General features: G+C 47.4%; 1 protein-coding gene across 2 annotated transcripts in view; it reads left to right on the top strand.

The window, feature by feature from the left end:
- NRP2 (neuropilin 2) overlaps positions 1–23,001 on the top strand; it is a 113,569-nt gene extending 90,568 nt beyond the window's left edge. Inside the window, exons 16-17 of one of the 2 annotated variants that reach the window (XM_080799280.1) lie at positions 17,439–17,489; positions 19,681–23,001. In XM_080799280.1, coding sequence (XP_080655406.1) covers positions 17,439–17,489; positions 19,681–19,985 — 356 coding nt within the window. In that variant the 3' untranslated portion in view covers positions 19,986–23,001. Of the gene's footprint in view, positions 1–1,527; positions 5,058–17,438; positions 17,490–19,680 lie in introns of those variants that run through there. The other variant, XM_080799281.1, reaches the window with a different exon arrangement.
- The last annotated feature ends 1,110 nt before the right edge of the window (positions 23,002–24,111 follow it).

Raw genomic sequence — 24,111 nt, 5'->3', positions numbered from 1 at the left:
ACATCAGAAGGTCTGACCCACCCCTCAGCCATTCCCCAAATCAAAGAGAGGCGTTCTGGGATTCAGGCTGAGGACTTGGCGACACTGACCCCCACATAGGAGTCTTCACCTCAGAGAGTCTTTTAGTCACAAGCGTTTGTAGAGTGCCTTCTTTGTGCTCACCTCGAGGTAGAATTCAGCAGGAGAGTGAGATCTGCTTGAGGGGCTCCAGGTCTGGCGGGGGAGGCATGGAAATATAAATCCACCCAGGCTACATCTTGAGCAGAGAGATCTCCCCGCAGCCTAGGACCAAGGATGGATGAAGAAGGCAGCGGCCCCTCCCAGCCGTGGCTCTCCCTGGGCAGGGGAATCCCAGGGATAGAGAGGATGCTTCTTTGTGGCCCCCACCAATTGATGTAAGCAACGAGGGATGCAAGCTTTCACAGGTTAAGCATGCATCATTTTTCAGAAGTAAAGATCATGTCTGGTTTTGGCAAGCTCCAAAGCTCCTAGTCCCGTTCTGGGCCAGATTCTCATCTGATGTAAATCTTTGGGAGAATCAAGTTGTAGGACTGTTTTGCATCAAGTGGGACCCTAGCCAGTCTTTCCCCAGAGTTACCCTGTGCTTAAATCTGCTACATCATCTCCATGGCAACCAGAGGCCGGCCAGCGAATGTGGTTGCCTTCGAAATCCTCTTCTAGCTTCTCGTCCCTCCTGTCTTTTCCATGATTAAGAATGATCTCCCTCCCTTGGCTCTCACTCACTCTCTCTCTCTCTCTCTCTCTCTCTCATACCCACTATCATTTGTACCCACATTTTTTGTTGTTGTTGTTGTTTCAACGTCTTTCTAAGCAGGTTCTAAGATCCTCTATCCAATTAAAAAAAAAAAAAAAAAGAAGATGCGTTAGTCATGGCCTGACAGTGATAACTGACCTGTTTAGACAAGACCAGGCTGATTTCGATGGGCATGGAAGCTTTGGCAAGCCAAAGTGGAATTCACCTTTAAGTCTAGCCAGCCTAATTAGGACATTGTCTAAGAATGCTGGCCAACCGGACCAAATATTCCCACTCATTCAGAGAATCAGCCTTACGGAATCCCGGAACTCATTTCAGCATCATTTACTTGCGTGCGTTCACGTGTGGATGTATGTGTGTGAATGAGAACGCTTCTGTCCATGGGAGAGTAACTGTGGCTTAACACAAAGAAGTAAAGAGCCTTGTACTCACGCAGCTCTTGGTTGACTCCCATACTTACTTACTTGCTTGCTGTATGACCACTGTTCATTTAACCTCTCTGAGCCTCTGTTTAGACTTCATCTGCGAAATGGGTCTGACAGTACCTATCTCGTAAGGTTGTGAGAAGGAAATAATGTCAATCATTGGAAAGTGCTTGGCACGAGTGAAATGCTCAGTACCATCTTATTCCCTTGTCCCCTTCCCTATCCACTCCAAAGCATGTATGTGTTTCTTTTTTTTTTTTTTTAATTAATTTTTGATCAGTCTGCATGCTCTCAGCCTAGCAACACTCTTCTGTGTCTCTCCACCAGGGGGCACCCTCCTACCAGGGACCGAGCCCACAGTGGACACGGTGCCCGTGCAGCCCATCCCAGCCTACTGGTATTACGTAATGGCCGCCGGGGGCGCCGTGCTGGTGCTGGTCTCCGTCGCCCTGGCCCTGGTGCTCCACTACCACCGGTTCCGCTATGCGGCCAAGAAGACCGATCACTCCATCACCTACAAAACCTCCCACTACACCAACGGGGCCCCTCTGGCGGTGGAGCCCACCTTAACCATTAAACTAGAGCAAGACCGCGGCTCGCACTGCTGAGGGCCGAAGCAAAGGACAGCACCCAAAACAAACGAGAAAGACTGCAAACACGTTGCCTCGATTTTGCACTTTTTTCTCCTCGCCTAGTCTCTGTGTAAACTCTCAGACATCTCTCCTCTCTCTCTCTCTCTCTCTCTCTCTCTCTCTCTCGGGGCCCCATCCCTGTGAGCTTTTATTCATCCTGACCATTGTCCTCGGGTACTTTTTTTTTTTTTTTTTCTTTTCGTTGATTCCAAACCAACCACCCCCAACTCTAATGCTGCATCTTGGAATATGAGAAGAGACACACCCCTCAGCCCTTCACAACTGAAGGCTCAGCTGGTTTTCTTCCCGAGACTGGTTCCCCGTTTCTTCCCCTTGCCTTATCCCCTACCTCCTCTCGGTGGGCAGTCTGCCAGGAGACTCGAGAGGAAACCTGGCTGTGTGTGTTTGTACATAGTATACATTTGCGTGTGAATAGCTGTGTGTGTGTCGGGGGGGGGGGTGTGGGTGTGAGAGAGAGACTGGTTCATTGTGGGGGGTATTGTGTGGGTGTGTTCAGAGAGGACCCCCTTTAATTCTTGTGTTACTTCTCCGGGGGATACATGTTACAAGAAAATAATATACTGTACTAGTTTTGTTTACTTGGAGAAGAGATTGAAGCTTTTTGTTGCCTTATCTAGCTCTGGCTGGGTTTCTGTTGGCTACCATTGTCATCTCCGGGTACCTAAAAAGCTAGAGGCCACATGAGATGAAATGTGGCCCCTCCCATCCCTGTCCCTTTCCCAACCCATCTGACCCAAGAGGAAAGTTCCCCCAACGCACTTAGACATGACCCCTCGTCGTGTCTCCTGGAGTCTTTGAAGTAGCAAGAGAGCAGCCGTCGGGGGTGTGCGGAACCATCTCTGCTTCCAGCCCTGAAGCAAATCTGTCTCATGTTGCCTTATGAAAGAGAAGCTCGTAATGAATGTTTAGCTTTTATCAGTTAAGTCCAATCTTGGAACAAGTCATAAAGAATAACAAATCGGAGACCGGCGTAGGAAAAGCAGTCGTCTGTTTGATGTTGGGAGCAGGAGGTGGCGGAGAGAAGGGAGGAAAAGGACAGAAGTGTGGTCTCTTAAAAGTCTCCTCTCTCCGGGGACGGGGGAGGGGGTTATCGTGCCCGGGACTCGGGACTCGGGATGAGGAAGAAGGTGAAAAACCATATTCTTTGGTATTCTGTTGGTCCTTGTAACAGCCTTTGTAAAATATGGGGGAAAAGGGATCCTTTGATTTCCTTTCGTGGTGTTAACGTGTGCCTGAATCTAGAGCCGCTAAAACGTTAAGACTGTCCACCTGACGTATTTAAATATTTTGAGAATATAAAAAAGGAATCTTTTTTTTTTTCATGTGTCAATATGCTACCCCTTAAAGCGTTCGTAGCATCTGGCAAATATACCCTCGTAGGCTGGCCTGGCATTTCCAGATGTTGCTGCATCGGGAGAGGATATAATGAAAATCAATCTGTTGCTGCCCATGTGTCTTCTCTAAGCCACGCAGGGGGAGGGATGTTGGAGATAAATTGCCTAATGATACTGTGCAAAGGAGAGATTCGATCATGAAATCCGTTTCATTGATAGAAAATGCATATTGTAAGGAGACGCTCAGCCCTGGGGGTGTTGATTTCTCCCCTTCCGGCTAGGAATCCACCAGGGAAGGATAAGATTCTCTCCAAAGATGGTTGCTTGGGCTGAAAGCCTCCAGGTACCTTCTGAGAACAAAATATTAATGTTTCTGGCTGCTTGGGAGAGAGAGAGACTTTTAGCATTCTTTCAGAATATACTGGCAGACCCCTCCAGCGCACAGTCACTTTCCCATCTGGTTTGTTTCATCCTCCCGAAAGAAAGGTGCTCTCCCACTCTTATTCTATTTCAAAGAGCTCCTCTGTCTCAACCACAGCAGCCCTGCCAAGAAAAGAAAAGATGAAAGGCTAGAGCCTGAGCTACCTTGAGATTTCAAGTGTCCTACCCAAGCCGAAGAGGGAAAAAGAAGCCAGGAGAGGGGGGAGGGGCAAGGGCCCCGCATACCGGGTGATGAATTCCATGCCAGTCACTAAGGGCTTTTTATCTCAGGTGTCCATATCCAGTTGTGCGTATGGGGCCAGGCATTCCCTTGAAATGATTGACATCCCTACAGGCACCCCATGGAGGCACGGTGTCAGGAAATTACACCTGGAAAATCCAGCCAGTGTAGCAACTGTCTGAGTTACTATATACCCTTGAGGATTTCCCTTCTTTAAAAGAAGATGACAACAACTTTGTGCATCTGCTGTGTGTTTATCTGATGCCCCATGTGGCATCATCTTTATGTACACGCCATAGTTGAAAATATGAGACTGCTCAAGTCTGTGAATCCCATGATGCAGTTCAGCTGGGGATGTCACCTCTCTCTCTCTCTCTCTCCTTCTCTCTCTCTCTGGCCCAGCAACTTCCATAGTATTATCCAGGTACTATGCTCCAAGGGCAGCTCTTCTATAAAATCATGCTTCGCAGCTTTAGAAAGCAAAATTCTGTATTTCATAGAGGGGGAAAGGATCACTCTCTTCTAAGAAAAATAGACTGGACAGGTGAATGCATGCATGCATGTGATTAGAGTTGCTGCTCAGAAGACAAAGAGGTGATAGCAACTATTAAAATATGAATGAATGAATGAATGAATGAATGAATGAATTGAAGGTCTAGCTTGGGCTGGTAATGTTTTTGCCTTAGTAGAGGTTCCCTATCAACAGCTCCAGGAGGGAAACCCTTATCTCTGGGGCGGAAAAAAAAAAAAAAAAAAGCCTTCCTTGGTATGCTAATAATCGCTATCCCCCTAATACCTGGTGAAGGCATCAAAAAGAAAAGAAAATCATAACATTGGCATTGGCAAAACAGGACACTGAAAATAAAGTGAAATTGTCTTCTCCCTTATTCCACATTTTTGGGATTAAAGCCAGGATAGGATAGGAAATCCAGTAGTATTTCCAACATTGATACCCCATCTTTAAAAGACCCTGTCTTTAAAAATGAAACTAGCAGGCAAGCAAACACCTGAATAATCGAAAATTACCAAAGAACAACGACAAAACAAGAAAACTTAAAGATTTTTACTTCCTATTCTTATTCCCTCTTCCTAGAACTGTGACATCTCCCGCATTGCTCAGTTGCCTGTGTGTCAAAATAACTTGTGGACATTGGAAACTATTTGAAAATGTATTGTGTGGAATGTAATAAAATGATGATATTTTTATACAAACATCTGGGCTTTTTTTTCCCTTTTGCCTCAGAGAACAAAGTTGAAATGTAGGCTTTGAACAAACTGATGTTTCCCAAGTTTGCATATCACCTCCTGAGCTACAGGGCATTGCTGTGGGAGGTAGGTGGGTTTTCTCCTTGAGGCTGAATGCCAGCTTTTTCTTCTTTCTTTTTTATTACTGCTTGTTAGGAGTTTTATCCAATTTGTGCAGCTGAGCCAACTTTTATGATTGGTGTGGGATTTTGCAAAAGTTGCTAAGTGCTAAATTGCTCAGTGTGATTCCACAGAATTTCTCCTGATGGCAAATCCCTGGGGATTGGACTCTCCTTTCAAGGGACCCCAGGGGGAATGGGACCGGGGGAGCTGAATCATGTACTCGGCCCTACAGAGACAGATAGCTTCCTTTGGAGAAGAAGCGGCAACATCATACCTCTCGCCTACCAAATTATTTCTTCCATGGGGACATGGATCTCCAGTTTATGAGCATTTTCCCAGACAAAATGGGAACTTATGGCATGTTCAAGGCTCCAAAATCTTCCAGACTTCCTTTTGGAGCAAGTAATAAAGATAATTACATGATGACTATGAACCTGGAACCATGAAGCTGGGACAGTTTGGAAGAGGAACTTCCTATAAAAACTTTGAGAGGGGCTTGGGGAAACTTACTCAAAAAGCCAGATTGTGTTGACATGTATTTTTCTTTAGTTCTCCTTTCTGGCAAGTTAGTGATTAGTTATATAAAATATTTCTATCAGCGGGGGCTGAGGGGGCGAAATGTAGGAAATACCACCTCCCGGCTCTGCAGTGCTTCTAAATGGTGGTCCGGAAGAAGTCGTAGAAGGCTTTTCCACCAGCCCTGATTCGTGGGGTGTATTAAGAGCATTCTGTCAACCCAGGAGCCTTCCTCGGGGGTCCAAGAATGATCCTTAAATGTCCTAAGGAAAGAGACATGTCCAGAAGACCCTATTTCCAGCAGAGTCCTGTTTTTCCGCCTCGAAACCTAGATCCAGGAAGGAGTATTTTTTTTTTTTTTTTTTTACACATCTATAAGCCTGTCCAAGTGGTACGGAAAGGAAGCAGGCTTTGGGTTTTCAAATCTTACAGGAAGCTCTGTTCGTACAGATGGCTCAGTATAAATGTCGCTATCTGTCCTCTGCAGGAGAAAAGAACAGAATGCCCAAGCATTGTTTGTTACTCTAATGACAAAGCATAATTACCTTTTTGTCTAAATAACCCTTGGCTTTCCTTAAAGCCATTTGTTCCCGTTAGTAAAAGATCAACAGAAAGCATCTCAAAAGTGCTTATTTCAGGCAAAGACCCAGGCTCAGTCAACATTTTCCGGAGCTCCGGGACCAAATTTGCCTAAATTAACTAGCCTAAATTAAACTAGCCATCACTTACGCTTCATTAGCGTTACCATTTTTGGAACCACCTTTGAGCATTTCATCACTGCTCTTCCTGTTTTGGTTCTAGTCCCAAGGCTTATTCTAGAAGTATTCTCTCTTCCCCAAAAGGGCAAAAGACCGTTAGGACTCTAATCTCAGGCGTCAAACACGGCGCTGTTATCACTGTGGTATTTCAGACCGAGCCCAAGCATAAACGTTACAGAAATTGTGTTTCCATGGATCATAAATACCAGATGTCAAGGCCCAGTATGTCTCTTCTGGCTCCTACCTGGCCCTTTATGATGGTTTAAATGTGTGGTCTCGCTGTTGAAGCAAGACCTCAGCCTCCCGGCCCAGATCACCCAAGCCTGGCCGATCTGTGGTGGCTCTGCGTTCCTCTCCCTCACCCCTGCTCACTGCCTTTGCAGCTGCTTTACACAAACACTGTGGCCTTTCTATAATGTTTGATGAAAAGAGTTTCATTTTTAAGTTTTGATTCGTCTGCGTGGCGGGCTACCCATCCGAGCCAGACTGCAGGTCCGTAGGTGCGGCTTACTTTCTCTCTGTAATTGTGCACATCGCTGGGGCTCTCACAGCGTAATTTGCCTTTCATCCACTTCAGTGATGGCCCAAAGAAAACACAGAACAAATCCAGCCAGAGCGAAAGGAGGGGGGAGGGGGAACGCGAGCTGATGGCCTTACAATCGGCAGGAAAAGAGAATCGCCTTACATAAATAAATTAAAAGCTAGAATAGTGTAGGATTTAATTAAGCCTGACAGAGATCAGGCACACTGTGGTATGTCTAGAGGTGAGATCGAATCAGAAACCTGTGCCCTTAAAAGGTGTCAGGCCACATGCCGTAGCCGGGGCACGTTTGCACTAACTGTCGGGGATGGGGGTCCGTTTGGCCCCAGACCCAAGCCCTGGTGAGATGAAATCTGGAGAATCGCCAAAAAACAAAACCCCTTTTAGCAGAGTACAACCCCATGGAGAATCTAGGTGCTTCCAGGCCCTAACCCAGTGGGCAGAAGACCCAGAATCATCCTACTGTCTTCTGGGGAAAGTGATGGTTCTTAGGCTTTGCTATCACTGACCTCCAAGAGCCCCCAAAAAACTAAAGGCCCAAGGGTGTTGGACCAAGAAATAGGAAAGACTGAGAAGTCAGCAACGGACATTCTAGAAGCAGACTGGGTGTTGAGTAGGGAAACATCTTGTTTTGGAGGCTTACGACCAGAGTGGTTATTGATCCTGAAAGAAGTTGCTGGGGAGATTTTAGCATCATAACTGGCTGGGTTTCTCTCTCTCTCTGCCTTTTTTTAAATTACAAGTTATATACAGCTACATCCTGGAAACACGCTAATAACACGGAAACAGACGTCCATTTCTCTGCTAACCAGTCTCTCTCTCTTCTCCAAAGAGAGTAATCACAGCAAACAGTTTGAGGTATCTCTTCTCAGGCCTTGTTTTGTACCATCACAGACGTGTATGTTTGTGTCCAGCTATGGGGTTTGGTTGGGTTGGGGTCTGGTTTTGTCTTGCGTAAATGGTACCGCAGCATTTCCTCCTTTGTCCTACAGCCCTCTTCCTTTCCTTTAACAAAATCTTGACAATACTTCCGTCTACACCGCCACACTTACCCTATCCTTCTTAGCTCTTACGTAACATCCCATATTGTGTCAATGTACCATAGTTTATTAACTGTTCCCCTACTGGTGGGCTGTGTCTAGTTCACTTTTTTCCTATTATAAACAACACCGCAATGAACATCTTTGAGGTTGCCTCTTTGTGTACACTTCTCTCCGACAGAATTTCTGGGTCAAATGGTATGCCTAGGTTCGTTTTAGGGGATGCTGCAAATGGTCAAAGCTTACCTTTTATGGTGCACCCGTCCCCATGTGCGAGATAGTGGATCTCTAGTGGACATCCTGGGCTCTGTCCCCAGCCACATCTGCACAGACTGTGTAATCTCTGTGACTATCTCTCTCCCCAGAAGTGGGTGGAGGGTTTGCAAAGGAAGACTTGACATAGTTTTAACTGCAGGGACTTTTAATTGTGGGTTTTTGTTTTCGTTTTTCTCAAAACCTGTCCATCTGCGGAGAACGAGGGCCTGGCTGCACGGGGCAGCTCACTGGAGCTGTGGCCACCGGGGCACAGGCGTTCATCCCTTCCCTGGCTCCCGTAGCCAGAGCCCTGTTCTCCATGATTAATGAGTTCCACTTGGTTTCTTCAAAGAGGGACTGTGCTGTGCCTTGCTCTTATTTATTTATGTTTTCTACTAAAAAATTCATGTAAAAAACATCCTTTAAGGTCAGTGCACCGTATTGTGCTGCAGACTAAAACATTCCAGCCGCCACAAGCAGGCCCACGTGCCGACAGAGAGCCTCCAGGCCTTGGGGCCATAGGACCAAAGCCCCCGCCCTGGCCCTGAGCAGAGCAGGCATTGGTGGTGTCCGCCTTTCTTCCAAGGAGGTTCGGGGCTGATGTGACCCAAGGAAAATCACCGGGAGGGGAAGTGGTTCTCCAGTAGGAGGTTTATATAGGCAGGAAGGCTGCTGGCCCCAAATGGCTCCAGCAAGGAGGGACAAGTGAAAGAGAAGCCAAGGGATCTGTTTGTTCAAAACACCATTTCTTCCAAGAGTGCCACCCTTTTTCTGCTATGCACTAAGACAAAGGGTTTTAATAATAGGGCTTTGCCTCTGAGCATATCGGACACTGTCTACCGCCATATATGGTTTTATGGGCTTTTTTCTCTGACCTGCCAAAAAATCCAGGACTTTTGCCTCTTGGGCATGGGGTTCACGTGGATAACTCGGGGTGGCTCAGGAAAGAGGCAGCATGAGCAGGAGGTATGGACGAGCTAGAGATACGTCACTGCAAACACACGTACACACGCGTGCACACACGCCTTGTTTTGTCGTCTGATTGTGCAGAATTAAACTCTTTAAAGATCATTAACTAACATACCCCTAAGCAAGGGCTCCGATCCAGAATGGGAATGATAGGATACCATGTCTCGGCTTTCAGCAAACACACTTTGTCAGGCAGCGGGACTCACTACCACGACGCCTGGACCGGAGTTCTCTGACTTGCTAGAGAGCAGCCGGCTGCAGTAATGATGAGTGGAGAGAAAGCTTTGAGCCAGAGGTGGCCTTGACCAAAGTCCTTTTCTCAGCCAGCCTGCTGGTTACGGAGGCTGCATTTCAGCAGACTGTTAAAGAACCATTTTGTCCCTTTGTGTTTCCTCGCCGCCACCAAGGGGCTGGGAGAAGGGGTATGAGGACCTCAGGGGCCCGTGTGGACGTCCCCATGGCTCATTGCTCCTCATGGGCCGTTCTGGCAGCTGGCCCTGAGGTGGGGGGAGGAGCATTAGGACCTAGACAGGGGCTGATGTGGGTTTCAAAGCAGCTCCCCTCTCTGCCCCCCACCCCAGGGATCCTCATCAGCCTTGGCCAACTGTAGACCATGAGGGTTAGCTCAATGCCCCAGGGAACCTCATCAGCCCTGGCCAACTGTAGACCGTGAGGGTTAGCTCAACGCCCCAGGGAACCTCATCAGCCCTGGCCAACTGTAGACCGTGATGGTTAGCTCAATAATAGTGTTCATGGGAAGTCCAGACCCACAGCACTGTCATCGCTGTCTGGCTTGGCAACTCCCAACAGGGCCGCCATCCCCTCCCTCCTCTTTTCCCGACCAGGACCTGTCTCCCCCCTCCCCCACTTTGTGCCAGATATTGGTCATCTTCAACCTCCAGCCTCCCCTCTCTGCATCGTCCCCTCTCCTGGGGGCCCCCTTCTCCTCTCCTCTGTCAGTCTCATACCATTACCAAGCCCTTTCCCAGAAAAGCATGGGGCAGATTCCCTCAAACAAAAGCTCGAGGTGCTGCTTTCCTCCAAGGAGTTGCGTTCTTACTGGAGACCAAATTATTCTCTTACGTGATAATTACAGTCCTTGGTCACCAGCAGGCTGCTGGGGGCGATCACCCCCTGAATGGATAGAGAGAGGTGATTTTGTGGTACCGCTAACATCTGCTCACAGAGTTGTTCATTCTTATGTTCTGAAGGAAAACCCAGCTTTTAAGTATAGCAAACTCCCCTGGTGGGATACATAAGGTGTTCTTTTCTGGGACTTACAAAATACGAAGGGAAGCTTTAAGAAGACATCTTCTGTCACAGGGGGAGTGAATGCAGCTTTGTTTCTTCAATCCCATCCTTTCACTCACCCAGGTCATAGGGAACGACGCCACCTGAGGGCTGTTCCCAGGATGCACCTCTCCTGAGGGTCAGGACTGGAGGACAGGAGAAATGTGAAAGCCCACTGGGGGAGCTCTTTGAAAGGTGAAAATGTAAGACTTTTATCTCAGGGAGAAAAAAAAGACTGGGGAGGAACGTCTCTACCCTGAAGTTTTATGGTTTCCTCACCTTCCTACTCTAAGAAGGTAACCAACAAAAGAAGAACCTCTTTCTTGTTGGTGTATCTGCTTAGAGTCATGAAGAATATCTCTGGTTTTTCCAAGACCTAGGGTGGAGAGGTTCCAGAATTTTCCTCTGTCACCATAGCCGGGTTTTTCCAGCCTGCACAATTGTGAATCCCGTCTTCATTGCTAAATATTTCTTTGGCTGCATTTTTCTTATTTTCACACCATTGTTGGGGCTCAGTGGAGCCACTCTGGCCTCAGCTGCTCATCCGCCTCCACACTTGAAAATATTATTAGGTCATTTCACAGCCTTCTCCTTTGCAGTTGGTATTTCAGTCCTTTTTAGTGTTTTCTCCTAGTTATTCAACTAAAAATAATAAAAAATAATGGCTAAAGTCAAATTCAGACTCCAGATATCTCAAACCGAGGCCCCCGTGTTTTCCAGCTTGAAACCATTTGAAAACTCCAAAAGATATTTTTTTCCATGACTTTGCATATAGTTGGCTACCAGCCCAAGAGATAAAAACCCGTGATAAAGGATCTTCTGGTGATGTTTCTAAACTGAAGCCAAACCCAGCAAGGGATAAATGGCTCTCGAGTACCCTGACTCCCTAATGGAGGAGCTTTGGCAAAGTTTTCATCAACATCTGAACCCTTGGCTCCTTGGAGCAACTGGGGATGAACTCACTGAATTAGGGAAATTAAGTGTGGTGGGGTGAGGGAAGCAGCAGCCAATACCAAACGTTAAACTGAATTAAACACTTCGAAAGGCCAAGAAATATCTCCTAGTCCTTCATGGCTTCTCATTTATTTCAGTCTCCGTGTTATATCTCCTGCTGGGATCAAAACAAAATGGCTGAGAGAATTTTCCGAGGACGACTCCCCTCTGAACAGCCCAGTGATTTAGCTGGCTCGGGGGTTTCAATATCTTAGAATCAAATTCAGCAAGGGTTCTAAGTAGCCAAGAGCTTATCCCCCATAAATCACAGCCCCAAACAAGGTGTCGAAAATGTGGCTTGCTCACTTCACTGCTGATTTGTTCAGTGACTTACTGCATTTTTCGACCCTCCCTCCTCAATTTCTTCCTCTTTAAAGTAGGGGCGATGACACCTGTACCTGTGAAAATGAATGATTTCGATGATCTCTTGTGTGTAAGAGATTCTTCGATCCTTGCTTTAAAGGCCGGGTGCAGTTTGGTGGGTTAAGTGGCCTTGTGAAGGCTGGTTTTATCAGTCTGGTGTCAGGTGAGGTGGACGCTTAATACTTGGGGCACAGTTTACCCTCCTACTTCCTTGATTGCCTGTTAGCAGGGCTGGTTTCTAAGGCAAATGGACAAGTAGAGAAAACAGGGGACCTCATGGCTTCCCCTTTACCTGTCCTTTTCATGGTCTTCTCTTTCCACACACATCTTAAGATGGCTGCCTTCAGGGAGCAAGGACCCAGAAGAAGGCAGACCTGGGGTGAAGACTGGGGCAGTGAGTAGCGTGGGACCCTTTTCTGTGGAGTCACCTGGTCTACTTCAACCAGCAGCCTCTTGAGAGAGCCCTCATCTGAAAGGCCTTCTGACCTTTCTCATTTTCTTCTCATAAGTCATAGAATTCTAGAACAGGGGAGAAGGCCAGTGGTTACTTGACAGAGGAGCAAACTGAGACTCAGAGGGTCTCACCCAGGCTCTCACACCTGGGGCGGGTCACCGAACTCAGACGAGAAGCAGGCAGCCTGTTCCCAGTGCAGTCAGTGCTCCTCCGTAGCCCATGGTGCCTCCCCTCAGATACAGAGCAGAGCTGACCCCCCGCCGGGCAGACCTGTCATCGGCTTCAACCAGGCCTCTTGATCCACGGCTTGGAGTTGGCGTGGAAGGGACTCTTCATAGAAAACCAGCGTGTTGGTATCCTGAAATGATCTACATTCAAGCGACCCAGGAATGGGCTGTCGTAGATCATTTATCTGAAAAGAAACAGTGGTTTGGGGTCGACTTATCCCTCCCCTAGCTATCTTGTGAAGCTCCTTTTACGATGCAGAAAGTAAACAGAACGTCAATGCCAATACCCCCGCGGGAGACCACAGCTCAGCAGGAGTGGAGAAAGTGAAGCTGGGAAGTTTTCTACGAGTAACTGCAGAAAAGCAGTCTCTGACCCCAAAGAACCTTCATTTAAGAGGGAAAAAAAATGGAAGAAAGTGAGGGAAAGAGGAAGGTAAATAAAGCGTGTGTGCATGTGCGTATGTGCACACAAGGCGGGGAAGGAGAGAATGGGAAGGGAAGACTGAGAGAGAGCGTGCTTGGTGGGGAACTCCCCGACGGCAGGTTGGCATGTTGGTGTTTCCCCTGCAGAGCGTGTGTGGTCTGACCAGGCAGCATTCCAGACCCCGCAGGGGAAAACACATCTCCTTAGAGTGGGTTCAGTTTGTGAGCAGGTATGGATGGCCGTTCAACCTTTCGTGCCATAGTGTTGCAATTTACTGACAAGGACACTTGAAAATCTGTGACTCTTCTAGGGTGGAGGGAGTTTCTGGAACAGTGAGTGGATGTTCTCATAACCAGCCCCTGCAGACCTCTTGCCCTGAAAAATCAGGACTAAAGGAGATGGGGGAGACCTTGAATCACTCTTCACTGTACACCTAACCCACTTCTTGATGGTGCTAAGGAAAGGGGCTCCTGGGGAAATGGGACTCTGCACCCAAGGCTTCCATCACGATATGAAAACGACCAGATTTTGTTGCATTGCATTGTTTTTTAAGCGGTGGCTACTCTGATCGCTTGATTACTTAAACTCTTATGAAACTCCTTTCCAGCCCTGCTTGAGTTCACTTCTTCCTTTCACTGTGCTGGTTCACAGCAGCTGGTCCGGGGGGGAGGAGCAGAGACCTGACTCTCGAGAAGGGAAATCCGGGTGGAAGATTTGCAGCCAGACGAGGCAATCTCTTTGAATTCCTTAATGGATCAGATAAAAGTGAATTCAAGCCAAAACCAGGGGATCCCTGTAGGAGTGAAAAGACTCAGGCGCCATGTTTGAAACCATTCCTATCCATCCGATAAAGGAGCTAGAACTCCCCAAGCCCTACCTCGCATCAGCCTCAGTTCCAAAGCATCCTCCTCTCCGCTCGCATGTTTTCCTTCCTGGCGGTGGTCCAGCCTCATGTGTCCGATCCCCACCCTTGACTCCGGCAGCACTTGGAGTCCCCTCTACAATGCCCCGATTTCTTTTCTGCTGTTCTGGCATGGACAGGTCTTTGCTTCCCAACCATGCTGAAGGGACTTGATTGTAGACATGTCCCACACTTCTTCATTTTTCAAAGTCCTCGGTGCAGTTCCTGGGCACCTTGTAAATCCTTTTTATAAGTGATGGTTGGTTGATTGGTTGGTTAATGAAGACCGCCCTTGGAAGAACAAGGTAAATCAGCCTTCCCCCTCTGAGTAATGCCTATCAGGAAAGACATGAGCCTCAAATTTCAAATCATATTTTCACATTCAGGAGAAGTCCTCCTGAGTTCCCATAAGGTGGTGAGCTGACGATGCAGGCCAACAGCCAGAGAGTGTAGCCAGTCAATTAGGGTCCGTTACTGCCCTGTTAGAATAGGGTAGTGATGATATGGGGGTAATTGCAGTGTCCTGCCTACCCCCAAAGAACTCGTGGGCAGACCTGGATGGGGGTGGGAGGCCTCCACTGTCCCTAACACAGTACTGAGAGTCAGAATTCAGGCTTTGGAGTCAAACTGGCCTGAGAATGAGTCCACAAGGGGTCCCAGAGGAAATAAGGTCATGGGAGAACAGAGGTTGAAAGCGGAAGTCGTGTGGGTGGTAAGATTCATTCCTGATCTGTGTTATCCTACAGGCGTGGCCCATTCCACTCTCCCTCATCCATCTCCCACTCACAGACACACCCACCCATTGAACCAGAGTCCTGGAAGGTCCTCTCCAAGTTTGTCCTTTACAAAAAAGAAAAATACAATTCAATTCCGAGTCCCTGGTCCCTACATGCTTTGGCTGTCTTTTGCTATCAGGACAGGGCTGCCTCCCCTCTGTGCCTTGAGCTCACCATTTCTCCCTCCTCTCTACCCCTGCCTTTTCTAGCTAGAACTACAGGGACCTGGTGGGACGGCCATACTCCTTCCTGCCAACATCCTGAGGAATCAGGCTCGGTTTTACCTACTGGGCTTAACAGAAAAGGAAAGTGGCCTGTGAAGGGCAAAGGGGCTTTTAAGACAGAAAGCCCTTAATCAAACACAGATATCAAGAATAATAGCAAGGGGACTAGAGAAAATTGCTATCAAAGTAAATTGCTTTTTGTACAAACGTTCCCTTTATTTGGATTTTCCCCAGTGTGCCATTCTTTTGTGAAGGCTTGGTGAACAGATGCGCTTTTGAAAATGTTGATTAACTTATCCTTTTGTCGACCCCTTCCCACTCACCTAAACTCCTGGGAACAGTGATTATACAAAAAGCCAAGTCAAGCCTCTACAGTGTTCTTCTTCACCTTGAGTAGCCTTTGATTCTCCAGATGCAGAAATCTCGGCCACATCTGGGCAATCAATTTCAGAGAACCTCAGAAATGGACCGGTTCTTACGAGGTCATCTCATCCAGTCCTCTTGTCTCCAGAGACAAGAGGCTGTGATCTCCTGGGGTGAAATGTTCTCATACTCATTACCATCCTTTTACCCTTTCTCCTTCAAGATCAATGCCACATACACCCCTTTCCAGCCATGATCAATAGTGTCCTAAGAGTTCTTCCCTGAGGGTGTGCGATGGAGGAAAATGGCATTCTAGCCTCCAAGAATCTGTCACTTCTTTGGCAGAGACCAAATCCCTAAAAGCAAGAACAGGCTTTGGCCCAAAAGTCACTGGCAAGAGCCCCACAGTTTTTGTGCTAGGTTGATTCCCATATTCTTATCCAGTGTTCTGCATCTTTTAACCGTGAAGGTGTTGAGACATATGAGCATCCCATCAAAACAGTTAATTGTTGGAAATGTGATGGGTTTTGTCCATGTTTGTTTGTTTGTTTCATAAAGTTAAAAAAAAAATCTCTAGATCGACTTTTCACAAGCTCGGTTTGGTCCGTATGACAGACACCACCTGGCTCTTGTTGATTCATACTCACATCTTCATTCCAAGGAAACAGCCTGTGTCATAGGGGTCCAGAGAATAATGCAGGGGATGGGCATTGAGGTGGGGAAGCTGGCGTGACCCGCAGGTGCCAGTTGCTGTGTATAAACATGCCAGAAATCGGCTGGATTTATGGCGAATCAGTGCCACATGGCGTTGATCCTTTCAAGTGGGGTCTTGGCAAGTTGTTTTGTTGTGTCCCTTGCTGGCAACCAGGGGGATCAAAATGTGCTTTAGCACTTTGGCCAGGAATGAGGAAGACTTCTATCTAAAAACACATTAAAAACACGGCCTCAGGGAAAAGACTGAATTTTGAGAGTGGCAGTGATAGATCAATCCTCATTTCAGGTCATGGTCAAGTAGATCTTCTCTGAGAAGTGCTGATGAAGGAAAAGTTCAGGCAGGTCTGAAGTTCTTCTCCCCTCCCCCTCTTGTTTGATAGTTTTAGCTGTCTGGGATTTGGTTTGGCTTAAGCCTGGATTTGGGGGTATCAATTTATAGTGCTGACCTCAAGGTTGTTCACCTGACTTGGGGTTCAGTCAAACTCCTAAATGACCCGCACACTTGCTGGCACCATCTTGAGCTGACAGCCAGGGCAGGCATAATTAACTAGTGAGAAAGAAATGAAAAATCAGCACATATCTAATTCTCTTTTTTTTTTTGTTTTACCATTTTAGACAGGTAATTTTCATTGGCTCTGATTTCTATAAGATGGACAGCATAGTGAACAGAGAGACTGTCTTTCTCACCTTCCCCCCCCAAATTATCATAAAAAAAGAAAAGATAGACAGTGATAATACTGGAGAAAATTCACAGTAAATTAACTTAGCTCTATTCAAGCCCAGGCTAGTCAGATTGGATGGCCATGTTTGACCTATTCTAAGCCATAAAGAAAGCCAGTGGGAAAAGTAGACGGAGGAGGAAAGACGAGAGAGATTAGCACAGATACGTGGAGGTGGTTAGGCATTGTGACATTCTTTTCAGTTCTACTTCTGCATTAAAACATAAGATGATGAAATGTGACTTTGTTAAATTACCATACGTTTATTTGACATCCAAAAGAGAAAAACCCTCATAGTATATGTCTACTTAGATGCATGCGTATGAGGAGGGGTCAGTTAGACTAAATAAACATCATAGTAATGGCCAGGGATGATGGGCATGCCATCCAGGCCGCCTGGGATAAATGCAGACCTATATTGGCAATGCAGTCATTACAACGACACAGTGAGGACTTTCTTGGCGCTAAAGACCTTTTTTGTTTCTGTTCTTCTGGTTGCTGTTGGAAATAAAGACAAATCTTTTGAAGGGGAAAGAATCCCAGTAATGTACATACTCAGTGTTCTAGCAGCAGACGTGACTGTTTAGCTGCCTACTGTACGGGCAGTCATTCAGAGAAAGGTTGCATCTCTGTCTGTTGGCCATGGCAATAGAACTCGTTATAACTTGATTTGTTTGTTTTCTTTGTCATTATAGTGGACATTCCAGAAATACACGGGAGAGAGGGCTATGAGGATGAAATTGATGGTGAGTATTGCTATGATTTAGCAGATAATCATGAAATTCAAGTTTGGTTATAAAGACGTCAACAAAAGTAATGCCCGGGGTATTGGAAGGCCAGAATTTAGAACTACCAGTCAGAAATGTAAGTGAAAAGAATCCAGAGAGGAATGAAGAAACCATCAATTGCTTTGTCAAGGTCAAATTTAGAAATTTAAAAAGTTTATCGAGTTCCCTCTGCCTAATCTGAAACAGGTCCCCTACTTAAGGCAACTTTCGACACTGATGGAATTCAAATCTGGATAAACCCTGTAGAAGTAAAAGCCAGGTTTCCCTCTACGTGTTGTTGCTTGAACCCATTGACCTCTTCCCGAAAAAGGACTTGAGTAAATGAGTATACATGTGAATATTCTCCTAGGCTTTCTGTAGTTTCCTGTTCCCTGGCTTGAGGGGAGCCTTTCTCACACTATCCAAGACTCCAAGTTGGGCCCACTGCAAGATTTAGGTTTCCTTTCTACAATGCCCACCCTGTGTTTTCATACTTATTAGAAGCTCTGTTCTGCCACTTCAAATACACATACTTCAGGGGCCTGAAGCAAGAGCCCCGACTGGACGGCCGCCGAGCAAACACGTAGATATCATTTCTCCCCTCGACTCAGAGCAGCATGGGTCTCTCTGGGCTTCTCTGAGTGCCAGAGCTGATCTCCAAGAGAGATCACCACGGTTTCCCTCAAAGAACAGCTTTAGACCAAGATTGATGCTTTTAAGAAGAGCAGTTTATAGAACAGCTGCTTTTAACCCGACCTTAATCAAACACTTCAAGTGTAGTTATAGAAACAGCGTGACTAACCCAAACAGCACCTTGTTAACTCAGTGCAGACTCTCCCTGCAAAACCCCATCAAGCACTCCTTTTATGGGCAAAGCTGGGGAACTGGCCTGTAAGGAGAGGCCGCAGCCGGTCAAACAGCCGAGGCTCTATGATGGGTACAGAGAGCAGGGCCCGAGGATGCAGAAAGCCCGAGTCCTATTCCTAGTTTCACTGCCTTCTAACTCCGGGACCTTGGGGAGTTACCTGGCCACCTAATTTCTTTAAAAACAAAAACAAAAACAAAAAACCCGGGTTTCTTCTATTTAAAAAAAAAATTATAATAGCACCCTGCCATCTTCATGGGATTATTAGAAAATCCCACAAAATGAGCTGTGGATGTGGTCATGCATTGGCCACGCGATGGAAACCTAAGTATATTCGTCTGCTAGGGCTGCCATATAAAATGCCATAAACTGGGTGTCATAAACAACAGAAACATGTTTTCTCACCATTCTGGAGGCCAGAAGTCCCAGATCAAGGTGTCATCGGGGTGGCTTCCTTCTGAGGACTGTGAGGCTTGTAGATGTTTATCTCTGTGTTTTCAAGGTAATCTCCCATCTGTGTCTGTCTCCAAATTTCCCGTTTTAATACAGACAGATCCGTATGGGGTTAGGGTCCACCCGAATGAGCTCACTTTAAGTTGATTATTTCTATAAAGACCCTATCTCCAAATCAGGTCGCATTCTGAGGTACTAGGGGTTAGAACTGCAACCTAGGGACCTTGGGGTCCATAATTCAACCCACAACAGTTAGCTAAGGTGTATGCCAAGTGACGTGTGGTGGTGGGAAAACTTATGCAGCTCGGACAGCCGGGAAGGCTACCTTGGGAAACTCGCATGTAAAAATAGTCTCAGCCTGTCCTTCGGTTTCACTCGATGCCAGTGGGAGTGGGAGGTGAGGGAGCAAAGAAAGAAGCGTACCCAGAACACAGGACCACCCCAGAGCTCCAAAGGCCCCCCGAAGTTTCTGTCAAAATCCCGAACTTACCGAGTAGGAGTCAAATTATTTAAATATCAAATACTTAGGTCATACTAGGTATGTGATGGACACCAAGGACTTTACAGATATTAATTCATTTAATTCTCCTAGCAACCCAGTGAGGCAGACTTAACAGTACCCCCGGTTTATAGAGGAGAGGACGGAGACAGAGAGGGGTTAAATAACGTGCCCAAAGCTACACAGGCAGGATGTGATGATCCTGGGCTCGGACACCAGCCAGCGTAGTTCTGGAGTCCCCGTGCTCGTCCCCGTGCTCGTCCCCATGCTCCGAAGACCCTGTGAACGGGGCTGGGGAGGCTCCGTTACTGAAGGGGCAGCTCCCGCAATCTCCCGTGTGCTTTATGTCACAGATGAGTACGAGGTGGACTGGAGCAACTCTTCTTCCCCGACCTCAGGGTCCGGCGCCCCTTCGGCCGACAAAGAAAAGAGCTGGCTTTACACGCTGGATCCCATCCTCATCACCATTATCGCCATGAGCTCCCTGGGCGTCCTCCTGGGGGCCACGTGTGCGGGGCTTCTGCTCTACTGCACCTGCTCCTACTCGGGGCTCAGCTCCCGCAGCTGCACCACCCTGGAGAACTACAACTTCGAGCTCTACGACGGCCTCAAGCACAAGGTCAAGATGAACCACCAGAAGTGCTGCTCCGAAGCGTGACGGATTGCACCCAAATCACATCTGACGTTTCATTCCAGCAAGAGGGGCTAGCGGAGATTACATTTTTTTTGTCCTTTGGAAACTGAATGCCATAATCTCGATCAAACCGATCCAGAATACCGAAGGTGTGGACAGAACGGACAGACGAGTCGACGGGGGGCGGGGAGATTGCGGCCGCGCAGCGGGGCTAGGACCCACCTGGGAGCGCCGCGGCTGAGTCGTCGCTGGGACTAAGACGGGAGCTCATCTCTTTGGGGTCACAGTTGTATTTCGTTTGTGAGTTTGTTATGATTATTATATTTTGTTTCTTTGGTCTGTGAGCAACTCCAAGAGGCAGAAGAGGAGAAGGACTTTTCCAGGATGGAAGCAGAGTAGTGGTCAGTGGTACTCTGTTCTCTCGTTCTAATCAGCACTTGAAAAGCAAAAGGTCTTTTCAGACTTTTCATCTTTAGGGGAAAAAAAAAAAGCCGTCCAACTTATCCTGTCCTCTGATCGTCTTATGACTTCCGGGATTTGCTGTGGTGTAGGTCCTGCCAGCCAACCCTACAAGCTGCCATTTCCAGTCCTAGCATTTAAGTAGGATGTTGTTGCCTTTAACTTTTTTTATCCAGGGGAAAATTGCCATTTTAGGGTCAGCGTAAATAGCTCTTTCTTATATGGGATTTAAAACAAACCGGAAAGGAAACTTCACACGTCAAAATCCACAAAAGCATCTCCATGTTAGAAGCGGACAAGCCTTAACGTGCTTCGTGACTAGGAGCCATTTATTAAATCTAGACCCAGAATTTGTGGCTTTGAGGCTACTTCGCGGGGCCTCTGGTGGTGGTTTTGCGTTTTTCTTTTGCCTCCTCCTTGTTCTTCGAAAACATACACGTATACACACACATACACGCGCGCACACACACATTCTTCAGGTGTCTACTCCCCAAGGCATAGCATTGGTCGCTGTCCTCAGAGATGGAGGGTGAGGGCAAACACGGGCTGTTAGTATGTTTTCTCCACCGGTGAGATGTCACCGGTGAGCACTGGATGGAAAGGAGAACAGTGGAGAGGTAAGAAGGAGTCCGGCCTCTGTGATGGTGTCATGGCAAAGGCCAAGCAGACTCTACAGAGGCATTTGGAGGAATTCGTCTCTTTGATGGGCTAGTAAACACTGAGTTCTCCTCGGGGTTACAGCCCCACGTCAGCGTTTTAGGAGAGTCGGGTAGGATGTACTCGAGCTGATCTCAACCAGAAATGCGCAAGTACTATGGACCAAAACACTAACAACACGGCTTCAACCCCAGAGAGACCTGTGTTCTTACACACACGCACGTACACACACACACACACACACACACACAATTTATGTGTTTTTTATTAAGTGCCTTGAAACAATGAAAAAAACCTGTATTTTCCCTCTATGTAGAAATCAGTGAATATCATAAAAGTAAGGCATCCCTTCTTCCCGAACCCCCGTGACTCCACTGCCAGTTCCCCCAGCTCACTGCTGATCCTACGAATGGATTGAGCCCTGCTGCCTGAGAGGTAGTCATGGCCCTCGATGACTCTCAACTACTCTAGGAGGGGAGGCATCAAACTGTGAAGGATAAGATTGTCCGCGCCAAGATCCAAATCTTGATTTTGTAGTCATGCCTAAAGATCGCCTGTGTGCTGGAAATACATTTGAAACCCAGCCAGTATGCCCAGCCCATTGCTTATCAGTGGTAAACGGTCAGACCATTTTTGCTGCTATGGTCACCCACGATTTCATTTGTCTCATACCCAGGTGAAAGGAATAGGGTGGATGGGACTGGCGGGTTCCTTCGATGTTAACGTATGGAAATGCTAGTTCAAATGGTAACGTCACAGTGTTTTGTTTGCGGAGAGGGAGAGTCCGAACCGACAGCTATTTATTCATATGTGTGTGTGTCTGTGCAAGCCTTTGAGTTCTCTGTATCTACTGTGTATGTGAATGGTCACGTGGGACTCCGTGATGTTGTTGTGACTTTGACCTAGGGCCCGAGTGTAACTGCTGATCTCGGCACTCGTTGGCACAGTGGTAGTTAGAGTGAAAAGTAAAGCTGTCAAGCCCAAGGGCTTAGCTTTAGGACCCCCCTAAGCTGGGCATGCAGCAGAAACCAGTTCTTAACGCTTTGTCGAAAGCAAGTTTTTTATTAGCCCACCTTCCTCTTCGCCTTCCCACGTAGCTCAGTGTTCAGGAAGCTAGCAAGTCCTAGGGATTTCCAGAAGGTGCCTGCAGAAGAAGAGAAGTTCAAAAGCCTACCTTGGGGGTCCTGGCCCCCTCGTGCTCTGTGGGTCCTTATACAGTGCCCCCAAAGACCAGCCCTGTCTTCAGCCTGCAGTTGGCCTCTAAGTTACGCACAAGCCAACCTACATCCCCGACGGTCCTCCATCCATTCTCACCATTGGCTTGTTTGGGGCCCTGGGTGGGCCCTGCTACACAAAAGCAAGCCACCCAGGGCTACGTGTAGATACCTCACCAACACTGGAGGCTGGTCCGTTGTAAGACAGAACGACAGTGGGGTCTGGTCCTGACTCGGCCAGTGGGTGCCCTGGTGCATTTGTTGTCTCTCTCTGCAGGTAGGCTAGCTGACCCGTCCCCTTGAGTCATTCCCTTTGGGAAACCCAACTCACAGTATTGATCTCCTTTTTTGCCTTGTACTGAATGACACATTACCTCCACGCTCTCCCGGACGAGGCAGTCCACAAGGCCACGGGGTTGCTTTCTCTCTTTGGTGGGGATGGGTAGTTGACAGGGATGAGGTCCGAGGAATGAGCATGAATGCAAGAAAGCAAGGGGGAAAGTTAAACGGTCACACGGAAGATTAACTTTTCCAGGGTTTGCAGTTAAAGGTATTCGACCATTCGCTGGCTGAGCCAGATCGCGGGAACTTGAGAGCTTTTACTGTGATTCTTCAATGTAAAAAATAAACAACAAGGTCAAACTGTGTTTATATGATTTGTATAAAGTCTTTTTAAGATTGCTATTTAAATAAACATTATACCAGAGATATGTATCTGCATGTTTTTTTTTTTTAAAGATTTTATTTATTTATTTGACAGACAGAGATCACAAGCAGGCAGAGAGGCCGGGAGAGAAGCAGGCTCCCTGCTGAGCAGAGAGCCCGATTCGGGGCTCGATCCCAGGACCCTGGGATCAAGACCCAAGCCGAAGGCAGAGGCCCTAACCCATTGAGCCACCCAGGCGCCCCTATCTGCATGTTTTTTGTTGGAGGCAGAGAGTCTTGGGTTTAGGGTGACCATCCCAGTTTGCCCCCAGACTTTCTTGGGTGTTAGCTCTGAAAATCCCTGGAAACCCCTCCAGCCCAGCCAGACCAGGATGGTTGGTCATTCTCCTGGGACAATGTTTCTTAACCTTTCTTACGGAGTTAGTCGGTTGATTGGTTGGCTGGCTTCTTATAAAATGAAAATAGGGTGGGGGTGGGGGTTGGGCCACCTGACCAAGGGGGCTACTTTAACTCAAAGACTTGCCGACAGATTTCTGAGACCGTCATCCTTGTAAACCCTCTTCCTCCCAAGATACCGCCAATATCCTGCAACTTCTGACTCTTGGCTCCTTCCTTCCTGTGCAAACATGTGCCTGTCAATATCTATGGTGATTCTAAGGTCTGTGGCGGTGCCTCTCGAAGTGTGCTCCCGGGACCAGTGGCTTAGCATCACTTGGGAACTTGTCTGAGGTGTACATTCTTGGGCTCTGCTCCAGAGCTACTGAATCAAAAACTCTGGGAGGAGGGCCTAGTGATCTGTGTTTTAACCAGGCTTCCCGGGGCTTCTGGTATTCTTTCAAGTTTAAGAACCTGTGGTCCGGGAGAAAGGAAAAGTTGCCAGGCCTTGAGAAACCGTTAGGGATATTTTCACCTGTGGGTTTTTGGGATTTGAAACAAACTAGACTTTTTTTTTTTAAGATTTTATTTATTTATTTGACAGAGAGAGAGAGATCACAAGCAGGCAGAGAGGCAGGCAGAGAGAGAGGGGGGAAGCAGGCTCCCTGCTGAGCAGAGAGCCCGATGCGGGACTCGAGCCCAGGACCCTGAGATCATGACCCAAGCCGAAGGCAGAGGCTTAACCCACTGAGCCACCCAGGCACCCGAAACAAACTAGA

Source organism: Martes martes, assembly GCF_963455335.1.
Source record: "Martes martes genome assembly, chromosome: 3".
Classification (NCBI taxonomy): domain Eukaryota; kingdom Metazoa; phylum Chordata; class Mammalia; order Carnivora; family Mustelidae; genus Martes; species Martes martes.
The sequence above is the reverse complement of the archived record's forward strand: the minus strand, read 5'-3'. Positions and strand labels throughout refer to the sequence as shown.